The sequence below is a fragment of the Zosterops lateralis genome (genome assembly GCF_965231275.1).
Source record: "Zosterops lateralis genome assembly, chromosome: 11".
Taxonomy (NCBI): Eukaryota; Metazoa; Chordata; class Aves; order Passeriformes; family Zosteropidae; genus Zosterops; species Zosterops lateralis.
Genome location: NC_139771.1, coordinates 16,519,721 through 16,537,075, shown reverse-complemented (window position 1 = coordinate 16,537,075; position 17,355 = coordinate 16,519,721). Strand labels below are relative to the sequence as shown.

The 17,355-nt window shown below is 44.0% G+C and overlaps 1 protein-coding gene across 3 annotated transcripts in view; it reads right to left on the bottom strand.

Annotated features, from left to right (window-relative positions):
• Window positions 1-1,140: 1,140 nt before the first annotated feature.
• The window catches only part of LOC310913761 (monocarboxylate transporter 2-like), a 39,887-nt gene continuing 23,672 nt past the window's right edge, over window positions 1,141-17,355 (bottom strand). For all 3 annotated transcript variants that reach the window (XM_083869444.1, XM_083869443.1, XM_083869442.1), the window contains 3 exons: window positions 12,834-12,977; window positions 6,683-7,531; window positions 1,141-3,088 (listed from right to left, as the gene is read on the bottom strand). In XM_083869444.1, coding sequence (XP_083725570.1) covers window positions 2,796-3,088; window positions 6,683-7,531; window positions 12,834-12,977 — 1,286 coding nt within the window. In that variant the 3' untranslated portion in view covers window positions 1,141-2,795. The remainder of the gene's footprint in view (window positions 3,089-6,682; window positions 7,532-12,833; window positions 12,978-17,355) is intronic.

The following is a 17,355-nucleotide window of genomic DNA, read 5'->3' as shown; positions in this document are numbered from 1 at the left end:
TCATCCCTGCACATCTGACATCCCAAATATCCCCCATGTGCCTGGCACGCATATTTATGGCACAACGCTCACACCTCTTGACTTGCTTACACAGGTGCTTTCCAAACCTAAGTAAATACGAATATTGTGTTCAATTTGCCACACAAATCACTAAATTAGATGCACAGGCAGCTTCTACTGCGTCACAAGAGCCTTTTGTAATGGTTATTTCATATTGCAGTAGTCGTTTTTAATAACTGAAAACGTTCTTAGGAAAGTTTGAGAGCTTTCCAAGAAAGGATTACAGCTTGAGTCTGCAAGGTGTTGAATTCATAGGATTTGAGTCAAGGAAGCATTTCTAGTGCTTATAAGTACAGAGTTATTTGGCATTGCTTTGCTGCAGTGATTAGTGGGATGTCATGATCAGAGGTTTGAGTGTAGGGTGGCAGCAGGAGCAGGCAACAGGAAAGAGTCAGGCCACCCACCACTGAAAACCAGCCAGAATCACCAAAACTCTCTTAAAATAGTCTGGCTTCCTATCTGACAGAAATAGTGCCATAATCTTAAAGGCAGTGTAAGTTTCTTTGACAGGAGGGTGAGTAGGTTAAATGAAGTAGCTGCTTCATGTTAGAAGAATTCTGAAGCCTTAAAGACCTACTTATCCAATGAAACATTTTTTGCCCTCAGGGGCAGTTTAACAAAGGCATCTTTTCCAGAGGATTTTCACAGACAGCTGAACTGAATACCTTTTTATTAAAAATCTTATCTGTATTAACAAAGTTTTATGACCTAAAAAGCTTGCTTGGGGTTTCTGAGAGACCAGGAGCCTGAGGATCAGCTCATGCTGTAAGGACAGCTGGCGATCTGGGTCATTGCACTGAGGATTAATTGACACAACCTGGTGGAAAGGTATGAAAATCATCTTGTCAGGTCCTTGCCAGGTCATTCTGTAATGTTTTCAGACTCCCACACAACTGGAGGTGTCAGTCAGGCTGGCCCAGACCACCAAAGATGCCAAAGGAATCCAAATCAACAAGAACATGAGGTTGTGACCAAGAGTTGTGTGAGCATGTACATGGAGCCAGAACTAGAAACCCTCTGAGGATAAACTCCTTACTGAATCAAAAGGCTGCACTACACACAAAGGAAAATATAAACTCATTTAATTTTTTTAAATAGTTTTATTAAGTATATGACAATATATGACAGAAGGCATATTGGAAAATATTCACTACCTTCTATTAATGTCTTTTTTAATGAAATATCATAGATATATTTGACAGAAATAAAGGGTATTCAAAACAAGCACTGAAGGCCTAAGTATTTCATATAGGTTTTGTTTTTTGCAGAGAAAATACAAGTTATGACATAAGGCTAAAATTTAAGTCCTACTGAAGTCAAAGACCACTATTCTTCAAAGAAACAAAAGAATTCACAGAAAAGGTTTTGTACAAGAAGATATGAATGATCTAATTTTAAGAGTACAATGTATTTATGAAAGTATTTTTACAAGCCTTTTTCATATTGTGTACACAAGTGACAAGAAAACACAGTTCTTTGAAGACAAAACCATGAAAAAACATGATCTGATCACATATGGGTACCATTGAAGCAAAGAAAAAAGGAGAACTAACCTTTGGACTAGTTTTAGCTTTGGATTTGGGAGATCTGCCTGGAAAGTCCTTGTTTTTTATCTAATCAAATCCATGAAATTCCACAGAAGCCTGATGATTCAACTGCATGATGCCATGCTCGGCATCCACAGCTCTTGGGCAGCAGTTGCTTGGTGTAAAACACATCAGAGTGCAGATCTTCCCAAACCAAAATCATCACCACAGGATGAGAGCCTCCTAATGGCCTCGGCTCCACCTCTGCACCACTGACCTGGGCAAACTTTCCTTAATGCTGCAGGGTGGCAGGAGGCCAGCAGGTATTACAGTGCCAGCACCAGGAAGGTGCCTACTCCAGCCCAGGCAAGGGGGAGGCAGCTGGGTTTGGATTCCCTCCAGGAATGATGCATATATATATATATATATGGTACAAGGTCCCAGCTCTGAGACAGTGTTCAAAGTCACTGATCCTGAGTAGTGAGAGGCACACAGTGAGCAGAGTGCACTGAGGAGCAGGCTGTGGTTTAATGCACCACTATCCATTGTATTCCTATATTCTAGCAAGGGAATGCCTGTGCTCAGCAGGGCTTTAAGGCAATTCAGGCCAGTGGATTCCATTTCAGCTCTGGCACACCTAAGCTTTATCCAGTGATGCAATGATGCCCAAAGCTCCTCTGTGCCTCAGTTCTTCATTTGTACAATTAATTAATAGTGGCAACACTTACTGTCTCACCAGGGTGTTGTAAAGAAAAAGCTCTCTAGAAATGGTAAGGCACACAGAAATTGGATAATAAGGACTTTGCAACCTCCTAGGGAAAAATTAAATTTGCACTGTTTGAATGTAGGTCAAGGGTTAAGCTTAAGACTAAATTTCTGCCCTGCACAGACAAAGCACCTGAAGAAGGACTCCTGTCTCATGTCAGGATTGTCCTGGCCCCCTGCAAAACATCACCTTTCCCTTTTTTCTGGGAAATAGGGAATATCTAAAGGAAAATCTTGCAGGACCTTTGGTATGCAAGTGGATACTGCAATGTCCCAGCAGCTTATAAGAATCAGGACTTGTTTCTGTTCTAGTCTTCTCCTACAACAAAGAAGAGGATGTACATGGCAGAGAAGAGTGTAAAATTTTAAAACCTAGTGACTTCACAGCTGGTGCTCACTGGAGCAACCCAGAAGTCATTTCCCATTCAGCCCATGAGAACAGGTTTAAACTTCAGCTGTGCCATTCATTTCCTTCTTTACTCCTTCTCCCTCTTCTCTCAAAGGTTCCAGCTCAGGCCCATCCTGTGTGGAGTCTTTGTTCCAGTTCTTTTTGCCTTCATCTTCTGTCCTTACAGATTTAGGATCCTCTTCTTTTCTCTTTCTTTCCTTCTCCTCCTTGGCAAGCATACGATAATTATAATAATTCATGATGAACAGAAAGGTTCCTGCCAGGACCATCACAGCTCCACATTTAATGAACATGTATTTATAGTCCCCAAAGGTATCAATAAGAATTCCTGTAAAATATATATTAAAAAAAAAAAAAAAAAAAAAAAAAAAAAGGAAATTTAGAGATGAAGGCAAGGGTATTGTGTTTTCAGATCCTGTATATCAAGGAACACCCTTGTGGCTTTAGGATAAAACATTCTCTGAACTTCTGATCTCTTCCACAAACACCCTGAGCCTGCAAATACTGAACATGTGTTGCACTGTACATACAGCCTGTGGGTAGTTGACATTGGTACAGGTAATGCTCTGATAATTTGCACCGGTCAGTAGAAGGGGACAGAACCTACACTGCAAAGTCTGGACTTTTCCAGCACACCTATTTTTTCAATGTAAACTACTCCTCTGATCACAGAGCCTGCAGGCAGCCTTTCCACTGACTCCAATGATCAACTACAAGGGTGTCCATTTGGCTTGGCAGTCAAAAAGCAGCAGCTTTTGGAAAGACTTTAGTGAGAAGGCACTTGCCCACTGGGTCCATTTCATACTCTTGGCAAAGATTTATTTTGTGATTTATTCCACCACGGGTCACCCAGCAGCATTAGAGGGGACTCAGCTTTTGGTCACAGCTGCCCTTTCTGCAGTGACACTCATGATCTAAAGAGGAAAGGGCACAGCGTGAAACTGGAAAACATTAGTTCCAGGGAAAGCAAAGATGATGCTGTCAATGTCAGATAATTTCAATGCCAAGACAAATGTGACAGGTTCCTCTCAAAGGTTAATGCCTCTGCTACGGAGTTACAGAGTAATTGAAGGGAGACAGCTTAATTGAAATGTCACCGTTCTCCATTATGTCAAAATGTAATGCAAATCTTATTGGGATTATGATCCTGAGCATTAATTCCCATTTACTGGGCAACACAGACCATCCTTAACATCCCAAATCTTAATTAAAGTGAGACCCACTCCTAACCTGGCCTTCACAGCACAGACAATCTCCCCTGAAACTGGCCCATCATCCATTAGCTCTCTGACGTTTTGGAATATGTTCTCCTCCTCAAAAAAGAGGGACTTTTAATTACTTCCCAATTGACCCTTGATGTTGAAAAGCTGATGATTAATTATCCCACTGCATTGCACTAACAAGGGGTTTTATGGTCACCAAACAGATTTCCTGATCACAAAAATAATAGTTTTTAACTGCTGTTGGTCAGTGTTTTTTCCTGAATCATCCCTAACTGACTTGGTGCACCATTTTCAATGCACTGTGTTTTTCGTGCTACTGGTGAAACATCAACCAAATGCTAATTGCAACAATTTTTCCTTTTCTGCTCATCAGGATGACCTAGAGGTCTCCTAAATAGGTTTCAATGAGAGTTTTAATGAGTAGAGTATTGGAAAATTCAACAGTAGGATAGTCTTGCCTCTTTTCCTTTGAGAATTAGATAAAGTCATAAAACACACTGGGAACAATTTACTTAGTTCATTAAAGCAGAACCCTGCAGTAGGTTATTAAAATGCCAAAGAACCAATAAATTTGCTGCTTATTAAAATGGTGGGGAAAACCCTACAAAACTAATATTACTGATTATTACACAGAACTGTTTTAGCCTCATTAGCAGACTCTAGCCATTAACTTAATCTCCCACACAGAAAATTATATAATCCAGAAAACAGTCATTTTAAAATTGTATTTTCTTTTGTTTGTCATTAATTAAATAATGAATCTCTAGGACAGCAAGAGGATACATCTGCTTCTGTCACACTGTATGAGCTACCCAGTAATATGAAGAATTAAACAGCTCTGCAGGATGTGTCATATGAAGCATTAGCCAGATCTCAGTTTTGAATCCAGGAAAAGGGTTCAAACTGCAAGAGGAGCACATGCTGTAGAGGGAATATTAAGGCTCTTAAATCACAGGAGATCACTGCCCTTATCTTTAGATGATTGGAAGTCCTCCTGGAGACTCAATATTGTCCACATAGACTTTTGTGGGCTCTGCTTTTTGATATTTCCATTTGATATTTCCATGCCATCCAAAATAAATCTTTTTTTAGATTATTTTCAGAACACACTTAAATCTTTCAGCTGCACTAAGATGACTGAAATTCCTAAGTGGAGTACTCAGAGCCTTATAGACAAACAGCAAGGTTTGAGTCAACAAGAGGCTTCCACAAAACTGCTGTGTATTACTTAAATTCTGGTGGACTCCAGCCTTCTGCAAAAGGAAGAGTCTCCAGGAGGAGACTGTCTGAAGTGAAAAGTTCTTGGTGTTGTAGGAAGTCCCACTCTGCAAGTTCAGTTCTAGTGTTTGAAGGGATCTGGGATTAAAAGATGACTCTCCAAGACTCACTTCAATGGAAAAATACACAGAAAGGAGGAAAGAGGGAATGCTGGAGGAGATATCAAGGACATCCTTTTCTGTCCAGTTACTAGTGGGAAAATGGTGATTGTGAGGCAGAGAAGACACATTTAGAATAATTTCCCACAAACTGTGCCTGCAAAAGCCTAAACCCAAGTGACAACTTAAGTGGCAGCATGTTGGAACCCTGGATGCTGAAAATATCAGGATTTCTGCTGTGACAGGTAGTGACTCTCAGGAGGGCACTGCCTTTGACCTGAGGCTGTGGGAATGGCTTACAAAGCTGAGTGATAGCACTGAGTGTGTGTGTGTAGTAAGAAGTGTGTAATGTCACAGGGTGAAATATTTAAGGTTTGGGGTTTTAGGATGTAGAATATAGTAATGTATATATAAAAGGGACAATATGGAGGGATTTGGGAGTTGCCTGAGTCCTTCTTTACTTTCATCTTCCTCCTTTTTCTTAGGTTTGGATGATCATTTCTGGTTGATTAGTGAAAGCTCACATTGTGGACATTGAGTGATCTTTAATTGGGTTATAAATAAAAATAATTTAGGTGTCAGGTTTTAATTGGTTTTGCTTATTGTTTAAAACCCCTTGAAACAAGATAGGAGTGGCCATTTTCTTGCCTTGTTAGACAGAGCTCACACTTCATGAGACTATAACTTAGATAAGAAATAATAAAAACTGAATCTGAATGAGACACCAACATGTCTGGTGTCTTCCATCCAGACCTGGCTAGAGCTAACACCTCCACAGCAGCGGAGGAGGAGAATGAGACACCATCATGTCCAATGTTTTCTGTCCACACCTGGCTAGAGCCAACACCTCCACAGCAGCAGAGGAGGAGAATGAGACACCGTTGTGTCTAATGTTTTCTGTCTAGACCTAGCTATAGCTAACACCTCCACAGGAGCAGAGGAGAAGAACAAGACACCATCATGTCCAATGTTTTCTGTCCACACCTGGCTAGAAATAACACCTCCACAGGAGCAGAGGAGAATGAGACACTGTCGTGTTTAGTGTTTTCTGTCTAGAGCTAACACCACCACAGGAGCAGAGGAGAATGAGACACCATCATGTTTAGTGTCTTCTGTCTACACCCAGCTATAGCTAACACCACCACAGCAGCAGAGGAGGAGAATGAAACACTGTTGTGTCCAACATTTTCTGTCCAGACCCAGCTAGAGCTAACACCTCCACAGCAGCAGAGGAGAATGAGACACCATTGTGTCTAGTGTCTTCTGTCCAGACCCAGCTAGAGCCAAGACCTCCCCAGGAGCAGAGGAGGGGAGCACACTCACCTCCAATGGGTGGCCCCAGCAGTATGGTGCAGCACTCGGCGATGGTGACCAGGCCAACGGCGCTGGTGAACCGGGCAGCTCCCACCAGGTCCATCAGGGTCTCGAAGAGCATGGCACACACCATGCCAAAGGCCAGCCCAAAGAAGCTGGAGTACACAACGAGCCCCGTGTAGCTGGAGGCCAGCGGGCACAGCAGGTGGCAGGCGCCGTTGAAGGCGATGGCGAAGCTGAAGAAGTACTGGATCTTCGGCCTCACCCACCTGCTGTTGGCGATGATGCCGGTGGCGGGGCGAGCAACCATGTCCACCACAGCAAGGATGGAGAGCAGGAAAGCTGCTGAATATTCATCAATGCCAGTGTGCTTTGCGTAGGGCGCCAGGAAAACAATGGGGGCAAAGAACCCTAGGAACATGAGCACGTTCCCAATCAGGTAAATCAAGAACCCTCTGTGTTTGAAGAGGGAAAAATCAAGGTACTGATTGATTTTTTCAAAGCAGTCCTTTCCTTCTTCCTCTTCTGGTTTGTTCTCCATGGGGCCATCTTCAGTGATCTTTCCTTTCAGAGCATCTTTCCCCTCCTCAGTCACCGGAGTTTTCACCAGTGCTGTGCGTGCCCCGATGGGTCTGAAGAGAGCTCCTGCCACACAGCAGTGTAATAAGATTGCCCCAAGAATTAAAAAGCTGCCCCTCCAGCCGAAATTCTCAAAAAGGAATTGGTTGAGAGGTGCCAGGGTGCAAAGCATCACGGGGCTCCCTGCCATAGCAAGGCCATTGGCAATGGGTCTTCTCTTCAAGAAGTATTTCCCTATGATTATCACTGATGGCTGAAGGTTGAGAGCAAGGCCAAGTCCTGGAAAACAGATCAGATAAACAAAGGAAGATTTGAGACCTTCAGCTCATTGATTAGGGAAATTCACACTCAATTGGCTCAATGGTGGCTCTTCAATGCAATAAACTGGATGCAAACTTTGCTCAGGGTGTCTCTGAGTTCTGGCTGCCACATTTGGGTAGCCAGACCCCAGAAATATCCTTTCAGTCAGAGAACCCCCTTTCTTTTCCCCTGCAAATCTCTTGGGTGCCAAAACAAGCACCAAGAGTTTGCTTCATAGTGAAACAAAATTATTCCTTCATGGAATGATGGTGGCTTCTGTCCAGCCTTGTTGGGGAAGAGGATGGATCTATTTTTAAAAAAATGGCAACCCCCAGTTTGAGGAAGGCTGTTTTGGCTTGGACAGTGCCAGCCATCTAAGTGCATTTATCAAGGGCTGGCCTCCCCTTCCATGGGCTCCCAACTCTGCTGCTGGGCAGCCAGACCTGCACAGAAAATAACATCACCCTCCTCAGCCACAACTGATTTGGTGCTGTGAGCAATTCAGATCTGATGCAAAAGATTAAGAGGTCTGCAAGCACACAGCAAAACAGCTACCAAGGATGCTAATTATACAAGACCCTAGAGTGTTTCTTTTAATTAGAATTTATTTTTATTGCATTTAGATATATAAATGCCATTATAAATCTGCATTGCTAATTCAATTGGCCAGCTTCTCCTGCACAGGTGGAATCTGCAGGCAGAGATACCAAATGCTGTGATGGTCTCAGTTTTCTGTGGTTCTGTTTGAGAGCACTGCCACGTAGAAACAGAGAATCACAAAAATCAATAAGGTTGGCAAAGACCCCCAAGACCATGGAGTCCAACCTTTGAACAATCATCACCTTATGAATAGACCAGAGCACTGAATGCCACATCCAGCTTTTTCTTGAACATTTCCAAGGATGGTGAATCCACCACCTCCCTGGACAGGCCATTCTAATGCTCAATCACCTTTTCAGTGAAAAAATCCTTCCTGATGTCCATCAATTCTTCCTGATGCTCAGCATCAATAATCAATAATTAAACATCAATAATATTTTCAAGCATTTCATTGACATGAAGCATTTTCATAAAAACTTAATTTTTCAGAACTCCATCAAAATGGCATTTAAAAATCATGCCACATATTTTCCACTTCATCATCCAGGAAAGAATGAGCCACATTAGAACAAAGTAGAAATGTAATCCTTGAAGTGATTATATCAGAGAACATGAATCCTGAAAATAGGGTCATGCAGATTTTTTTCTTGTTCATTAGTCGATATAATTAGTTTGTTTAACTGTGCAGTACATAATTAGGCATATTGCTTTACAGAAGAGAATTTACAAAGGTCAAGGTCCTCAAAATTAATTAAGGAACACTATCATTAGTCACTGATAGAGTAGAATCCAACTGATGCAGCAGAATCCAGCCAATGCTGGATAGCTTCAGTTTAAATGGGTTTACAAAATTATGATATTTTCCAAGTCTAAAGTTCTTTTTTTTTTTTTTTTTTAAATTACTTGGAAGTTTACAACATTAAAAATAAATTGAAATGGCTACATATTAAAAATAAATCTGGATAGAAAACATTCTCAGCATGAACTTTTTTAGATAGTCCATATATTAGGCAGGGCACATCTCTGGGAAGTGCAGCCTGTTTGTAATGCATATAGGGCCAAATTCAGGGTGACCTGGAAACCACAGAGAAAAATCACAGCCCTGGTTAGAGAACACCCTTGGACAGTGCTGAAATATAGAAGTGTATCTTTTTCCACCTGAGAAGATGCAGCACAGCAGGTGAGAGTTTGCATTAACTCCCCATTTCCCAGGCTGGTCAGTAAGGGCAGAAATTGAACCATCATTTTTTTCCACAGAGTCATTTTTGGTAGGGAAACACCACATGTCTTCCAAAGGAGGGAAATCAGACTGGATGCCAGCTACCCACTTAAACAATAATCATCTCAATTTTTTTTTATTATGTGAACATTAATTTGCCAGTCAGACAAATCTAATTTAATATTACCTCATGCTCTTCCCATTAATTAAATTTGGAGAGTTTCAAATTGAATAACTGGAATTTCAATTTACTTTAAGCTTTTGGCTGACTTTAGTAGGAAATATTTACATTCATTTTATTGCAGTTTTCAGAAACTACAGCAGCTTTTCCATAGCTGGAATTGTTACTCAATAACCACATTTTCTCCCCAGGGATATGATAGAGAGGTCTGTCAGTGGTGTTGCAAGAACAGAAGCAAACCTGTGCCAGAGGGAGTGTCCTTTCCTGGATCAAATACATCTCACTCATATTAGAAAGAAATAAGAGGTGCTACAGGACTCAGCTGTGCAGTTATTGATCTTTTTCTTACTTTATTAGCAAAGAACAATCTGACCAGGTATTTCAGTGCTCAACATTTACAGCCTCTACCCTCATTAGTCCACATGCTTCACTCAAGATCCCATTTTATTTCATGGCTGTCTAATTGGTGCAGATTGAGCTAAACTCTGACCAGTCGTTACTACCTTGCAATTAGCTTTGAAATTTGCTGCTTCTAACTCAGACTTCAGCAGAGGTTGCATGTAGAGACACCTATTTAATGCATCCAGGTTGGCACCTGTCCAGGTGAACAGCTTGCAAACCCCATTTCTTTTTCTAAGTGCTGTAGGGAAACAAATGGGAAGAGGCTGTGGGGTTTCCAGTGCATGCAAAGTGCCATCAAGGACAGAGCTGCCTCCACCAGCAGAGCCTGGTTCCTGCTCTGCATGCAAATGGAAACAGGCATAATCAAGTCAGAACTGAGATTGCTGTGTCTAATCCCTCCATGCAAACAGATCCTTCCTGCTCTGCTCCTCTGAAGAGATTTCTATTAATATGCCAAAGGCACAGGACTGTGGCAGAGACCTCCTTGTATCAAGACCTTGTTTTTACCTCCATCCCTGTGACTTACATGAGCACAGGCTTTTACATCCATCTGTTTTCTTTCCAGGCTGGTAGAAAGGAGGACTAGAAAGAGTGTGATGTTTACAGGTTGCTTTACAGTTACTGCAAATCCCCTGGACAAAATCCTCTCTCCTCGTGCAGCAGCGCTGTCGCTGTGATGGGCAGGCAGCTTCCTAATTGTCCTTGAATGCTTCCAGGTTAGGCCTGACCAGCAAAGATACTCCAAGCTTAATTAGAGGCATCAAGCACGTTAGCAGTCTTACAAGCATCTTCCCTTCTCTGTCAAATTAATATTCCTTCCCCAGCACACTCCCCGTGCCTGGAGATGATGGGTTATCAGCCAACACCTCACACACAGCTGCCCTTGCTCAGCAAGCAGGAAAAGACGAGAGGAAAAGGTGCACACAAAAGATGTGCTGTGCTCAGAGGAAACAATGCAGCACTGCAGACAGAGAGATGTGGGTGTTTTAGCCCTGTACCTGGGGGCTGGCACAGGGGTTGCCTGTGTGCACTGGGCACTGCCCACACTGTCAGCTCTCTGTGCTGGGTGATGGGCCAGGCTTGCAGACACATCCAGGGACCAGGCAAGAGCAAGGTCTTTATCAGTCCTAGGTCCATTGGGATTATTTACAGTATTCCCTCTTGTCACCTTTTTAGCTTTAGATCATAGAAGCTGGTGCCTTCCTACAGCCCTGTTTCTTGTCTGAGTCCTTCTGCTCACCAAAGTGCACAGAATATTTTTAGCAAAGGTTTATAGTTTCCATATGTTAGTCCAGCATTAGTCAAGTTAGAATCACAGAATAGTTTAGGTTGGAAGGGACCTTAAAACTCCTCCCATTCCAACTTCCTTTCCATGGGCAGAGACACCTCCCACCATCCCAGGTTGCTCCAAGCCTCATCCAACCTGGCCTTGGACACTTCCAGGGATGGGGCAGTCACAGCTTCTCTCTCTGCAACCTGTGCCAGGGCATCACCACCATCACAATAAAGAATTCCTTCCTAGTATCTAGTCTAAACTGCCCTCTGTCAGTTTAAAATCATTCCCCTTTGTCCTGTCACTTCCCCCTTTGCCTTCCTAGAGGACATTTTTTTAGGAGGACATGATGCAAGCTCATGCATTAGGAAATATTGGGAGACATTGGTTATTTTTATTTCCCATCACCTTGTTTCTGGAGTCTCTTTCAAGGAATCTGCAAGATTTACTCATCCAATAATAACACACTTTCAGTTAATTACAGTGACAGTCCTTAGGAAGAGTCAGGTTTAAGAGAGGGAATCCTACATGGGGATTTATTCACTACTGTACAGATTTAATAAAGGAATATTGATATAGAAGAACAGAGTGACAAACTTTCTGTCCCAATTTACTTTGCCAGGGGCTGGCTTTATTGATTTTAGATGTTGAGCTCACATTTTCACATTCAGAAAGCAGCAACACTTAATGCATCTGCAGAGAGATTGGGAACATTCATTAAACCACACACCTGGCAACCTCAAAAGCTAATTTTGAACTCATTGTGTCATGTTTTCAAGCAGATGTCCTAGCTGCACTGGAATAAACCTCAGCTGTACCTTATCCAAAATAATAAAACAAAAATACTTACAATTAAACATCTATACTCACACAGGTGGAGAGCTCTAATCCATTTACCTTTAAAAGTAATAACCTGGCAACTGCAGGCTTTAAAGATGCTGGACTGAGCCTATGCCTTATTCTGCTTGAGTTTCCAATATGGAATTTCGTATTTCAATACAGGCAATTCAAACTGGAACTTCAAGAAGGAAATAAAAGGAGTTTTTCACAACAGGGAGGCTGTTGCCTATTTTCAGTCAGCTCCAGCAGTTCTTATTTTCAGATAAAGGACCTCATCACCTCACAAGCTGGCAAAGGGCAAGTAAACTGAAGCAAACCACTGGAATCTCATCTCGTGTCTCACAGAGGGAAGACAACACACAGTAAAAGATAACACACAGTAAAATAGGAACACAGGTGCTTTCCTTATAGTCATACCTTGTACCCAGAAGGACCTGCCTTGTCCAGGGCAGTGCACAGTCAAGCTGGGTTTGCTTCAGGGAGTGCTGAGGGCACTGATGGCCACCACCCCCAGCAGCCTGGCCCAGAGCACCCAGCCCTGCCTGGATCCCACACAGGATTCCAGCCAGGAACACTGAGCAGGGAATATTCTCCTTGCTAAAGTTCATCTGGAGCATTGATAAGGAGGGCCTTTGTCCCACCAGATTTTTATCTCAAAAGCTTTCTATCTCACCAGCTTTGTGCTTGTGTTGGTGCACACAGTGCCCAGCTGTGGGAGCCCCAGGGAGCCTCATACAGGGAGGGGAAGGAGGTGGTTTGTTCTCACCTGTGATGAAGCCCACACAGACGTAGAGCTGCAGGATGCTGGTGCAGAAGGCAGCTGAGATCATCCCCACACTACACAGGAGCCCCCCAAACATGACCACGGGGCGGCTGCCATAGCGGTTCACCAAAATGCTGCTGATGGGACCTGGGAAAGAGGGCAGAAGGAACACTGAAGTCACACCAAAATGCTGCTGATGGGACCTGGGGAAAGAGGGCAGAAGGAACACTGAAGTCACATCTTTTGACAGAGGGCATGTTTGACACAAAGCAGGTAAAGCTCTGCAGTATCAATGACCCTGGGTGCTGCTGACAGCTCCCAGGATGGGTTCAGGAAGAAAATGGAAAAGCAGAGATCTTCCACGTGGAGATGGCAGAATGTCCAGTGCCAGGGGTGTGTAGTCAGTGACAGCTCCTGCACACAGGACTTGGAAATGTCACCAGAGAACCCAAATAGCAACAACAAATCATGTGAACACAGGATCCCAGCACAGGAGCCTTGTGATTGATGATGATGTTAAACTATACACACAAAGCTGGGGTTCATATTGTGAGGCTGATATCACAAATTCTGTTGCATTTTTAATGCCTTTATTTAATGCAATTCCAATACTGCTGACCAGGACCAAAGCTTCAGCAGAACAGTTGTTAATTAAATCTTAATAGCAGTCCATGTGGGTAGAAAAGGTTTGGGATGATGGATTAGCCAAAGCTCAAGAGAACCAGCTTGGACTTGCATTTATGCAAAGAGGGGGTGCAGGGCAATACAAAATTATGAAAGAGGGAAATGGCTTGACAAAAACTGTGCCTTGAAATCTGAGGAAGTGAGACCAGTAAAAATCAGAATCACAGTATGATTGATATATATTGGAGGAACTTTGATGGTACCTCAGGACCAACTTCCTGCTCAAAGAAAAGCCACCTCTGAAGTTAGAACAGACTGAGAAGTCAGAACTAGAGAAGGCAAGCTGAACAGGAAAGAGCAGTCCAGAAGTCCAAGCCATGAGATGTAAAGAAAAGATTCTGTCTTACTCAAAAATTCTGAATCAAAATGCTTCAAAAGTGATAATGGAGAGGAGGAAAGGGTGTACAGGCAGAATTAATATCTGAATTTCCCTGGGTATTTGTGGTGCTACTCATCATACAGTAGTGGTGTTTCAGAGCCCATGTGCCTGTTTGCCTTCATTCCTGCCACTTCCCACACCACCCACACATACAATACTGCAAACAGGTTTTTTAAACTCACAGGCACCTCTGAAGACTTTGGCTGTGGGACCTACCTCACCACAGAGCCATGGCAGGATGGTTACCTTTATAAATAATCTCAGACAGAAATAGCTCCAGAGTTCTCTCCAGACCCTGCAAACCACAGCACTCCCCATCACAGAAACAAAACCCAGAAACCCCAACACTCCCTTAGCACGGCTGGCAGCATCCAAACAAGTTCTCAGCTGTCATCATGTGCAAGAATAGAAAAGTGTAGGTATGGCTGGTTTAATCTGGGGAATGAAGCCATTAGAAATATTTTCCACTTGATGTCTGAGGTCAAAACACACATAAATGAAATGCACACAAGCACAGTCTCAATGGCATCCCTGTAGCTGTGTGATCTGTGAACTGGTCCCACCAAGTGCACCATTCAATTAAAATTTCTGTGTCTGTGTAATTACATGGAGAGTTTTTCTGCTAATCCTCTAACTGGATTCACACACGTGCATCCTTTTGCTGCACAGAGCACTGCAGAATTCAATAAGAAGATCTGGGGAAAGGGATAGATATTTCAGATCAGCACAGTGAGGAAGAGACCCCCTTCTGCCCGAGTTTCCCCTGGTCAGGGCCTGAACTTGTATCGTGCTTGAGCTGGTCTCAGCACGTCCTGTAATTCAATAGATCGAGCCAGTGTTCCTCAGAAAGGCACCAGCATATTCATCTGCAGCCTAAGGGCATGCAACTCCTCCATTTTTCAATTTTCCACATGTCCGCATTTCTGCAGAATCAATCTAATTACTCAGCTAAGAAAATGTGGTTTCAATTACCTTCCCCCACTGGCAGAGGGCTTTCATCCTATAGGATGTTGGAGCATGGAGCAAAGCATTTAAAGCCCACAATATTCCTGCTGAGGCTCCTCTCCTGCTCTGACCTGGGACAGCTCCCACGGAGAGAAGCCCCTGTTATAAGAGGAAAAACAGAACTGCTGACATATGTCCCCCTCTTGCAGCATCCAGCTAAGGAGAAGGGAAATAAGGATTAATGTATTGGCTTCACCCATCAGCAAGGATGGGTTTGGACCATGACAGCAGATAATGGACTGGAAGGAGCTGAGGGTAGGATACATTCTGCCCACATATGGGGACAGCCCAGGGCAGAAAATAAATGTTTGCATCCCAACACTTGGCTTTACAAATGAGAGCAGCCTTTGTGTGTCCCTGGGGACACTCCATGTGTGCTGTGTCCTCAGCCACATTCCAGCTTCCCAGCAAGTACTGAGAGTGAAACTTCTCCCCATTCCTGTTGTGTGTGATCTCTCAGCAATGTTTTACAGGAGGTCTGCATGACCTTCAGCAAACTGCCTTCACCTGCTGCAACCAGAACAATCAATTTTACAACAGGAAAATCAGCCCCATGTTTGCCAGTCCAGGTGGGAGAGCTGTGCTCTCAGGGGTGTCACCTGCCTGGGCTGGGCTGAGCCCTCAGGGAGCTGTGACAAAATTCAGAACCACAGAAGCCTTTCTCCTTCACAGCCTGAAAGTGTCCAGGCCCTGTGAGCCTGCCTGGTAAAGAGGCACATCCTCCAGGATCACAGGACATGGCTATGGGGGACAGCACCTGGCCAGCCTCACCCACACAGAACTGGGGATCAGAGACCTCTCAGATACTGAGTGCACCCAGTTAGAGGAGAAAACAGGAGCAGAACATCTGGACTAAACCTTCTCAGCCACAGAGAATCCAGTAAAAGCCATGATGAGCACTCAACCTGCAAGGAAAGCTAGACCTAGCAGGAAATGTTAGACATACATGAGACACCAAAAATTTCTTGAGTTGTTGCTCAAAGGCTGAAGGGTTTGTGACAATCCTCAGCAGACCTTTCAAATGCATTGAAGCAAATGCAAAATCACATCCCCAAAATTACTTCCACTTAAGTCATTTGGACCTAGAGAAACATCCAGAGGCTTTAGCAGAGCAGCCTTTCAAAATCTGTCCCATCTCTGGGCAGAAAGTGGCACACACAGCCTGTCACATTTGGGAGCTGTGCACACTTCAGCTCCCAGCCCTGCCAGCCTGGGCAGTGACAGAGCACACACACAGATCCCTCACCCTGCCCAGGTGTCTGCAGCCATCAGCATCACACCCAGCACATCTGAGTGCCCCTCCTGCCCTGCTCTACCCCATGCTGTGCATTTCTTGAGGGGAAGTTGATTGAACATCAAACATTAGGTAAGTTTTACAGCAGCATTGTGGGGTAGCTTCAGAAAACATTAAATAGCTCAAGTCAGGGCAGAAGACTGAAGAAGAGGGAACACAAAGCCAGCACTGCAGTTGTGGGAAATGCTAAACACAATTACTGCTGTGCTTGCAGCTACTGCACAAATTAAAAGCATGACAGGCCCTGGCATCAGGCTGGAATTGAAAAGTAGGACCTGTCATTGACCAGTTACTCAGCTGGCATGGAAAGAATAAAGATACTGTATATTACCACAGAGAAACCATTTACAGTAACAGTGTGTGCAGCTTGGATCCCAAGGCCCCTTCAGCTGCTAATACCTGCCTGGTCAAATGTGCAGGAGCCACAGGCTCCCTGTCCTGGCATCCAAATGAAGTCACTGTTCCCTCCTGCAAGCCTCCAGCCCAAGGAGCTAGGAGGAGTCAGTTCTAACATTGTTTCTTAATTTACAGCATCAGGTGAGAACAGGGCAAGATAAACAGCTGGCAAAGCTCTCAGGAAGCTGCCATTTACCCAGCTGGACCTTGCAGGAGCAGCCACACAAATGCTGTGCAAGTCCCTGGAAAGTCAGAGTGAGGAGCAAAAGCCATCCCAGCTGCTGAGAATGTCCCCAGTGCTCTGAGGCTTCTCAGGGGACAGTCAGGGCTGTCCCCACAACCCCACCACCAACACAGCACTGCAGCTCCTGATGAAGAAATTAGAAGTATGGTTTATTTAACCCCTTGCACCCCAGTACATTCCAAAGACAGGAATGCTGACATTAGGGTGGTGGTTTGCTGCAAGAAGAGATGGCATTCCCTCCCTCCCTCCCACCCAGCAGCCCCTTCCATGACCCAGTGATTTCTTCCCTTCCAATGAGCTTCCAGCCATGGCCATCTTCCATCAACCATTGCAGGGGACAACACAGGACAGCAGAGGACACAGAGGGGATACTGAGCCTCATCCTGCTGCTGGCTTCACTCAGAGCTGTGCCTCCCCCGGCTCACAGGGACATGCTCTCCATTATCTCCATCAAGCCCATGGTAGGAACAAGGAATGCCTGCTCAGAAGTGTTTCACTTTACACCCCAAGCCCTTGCAGAGCA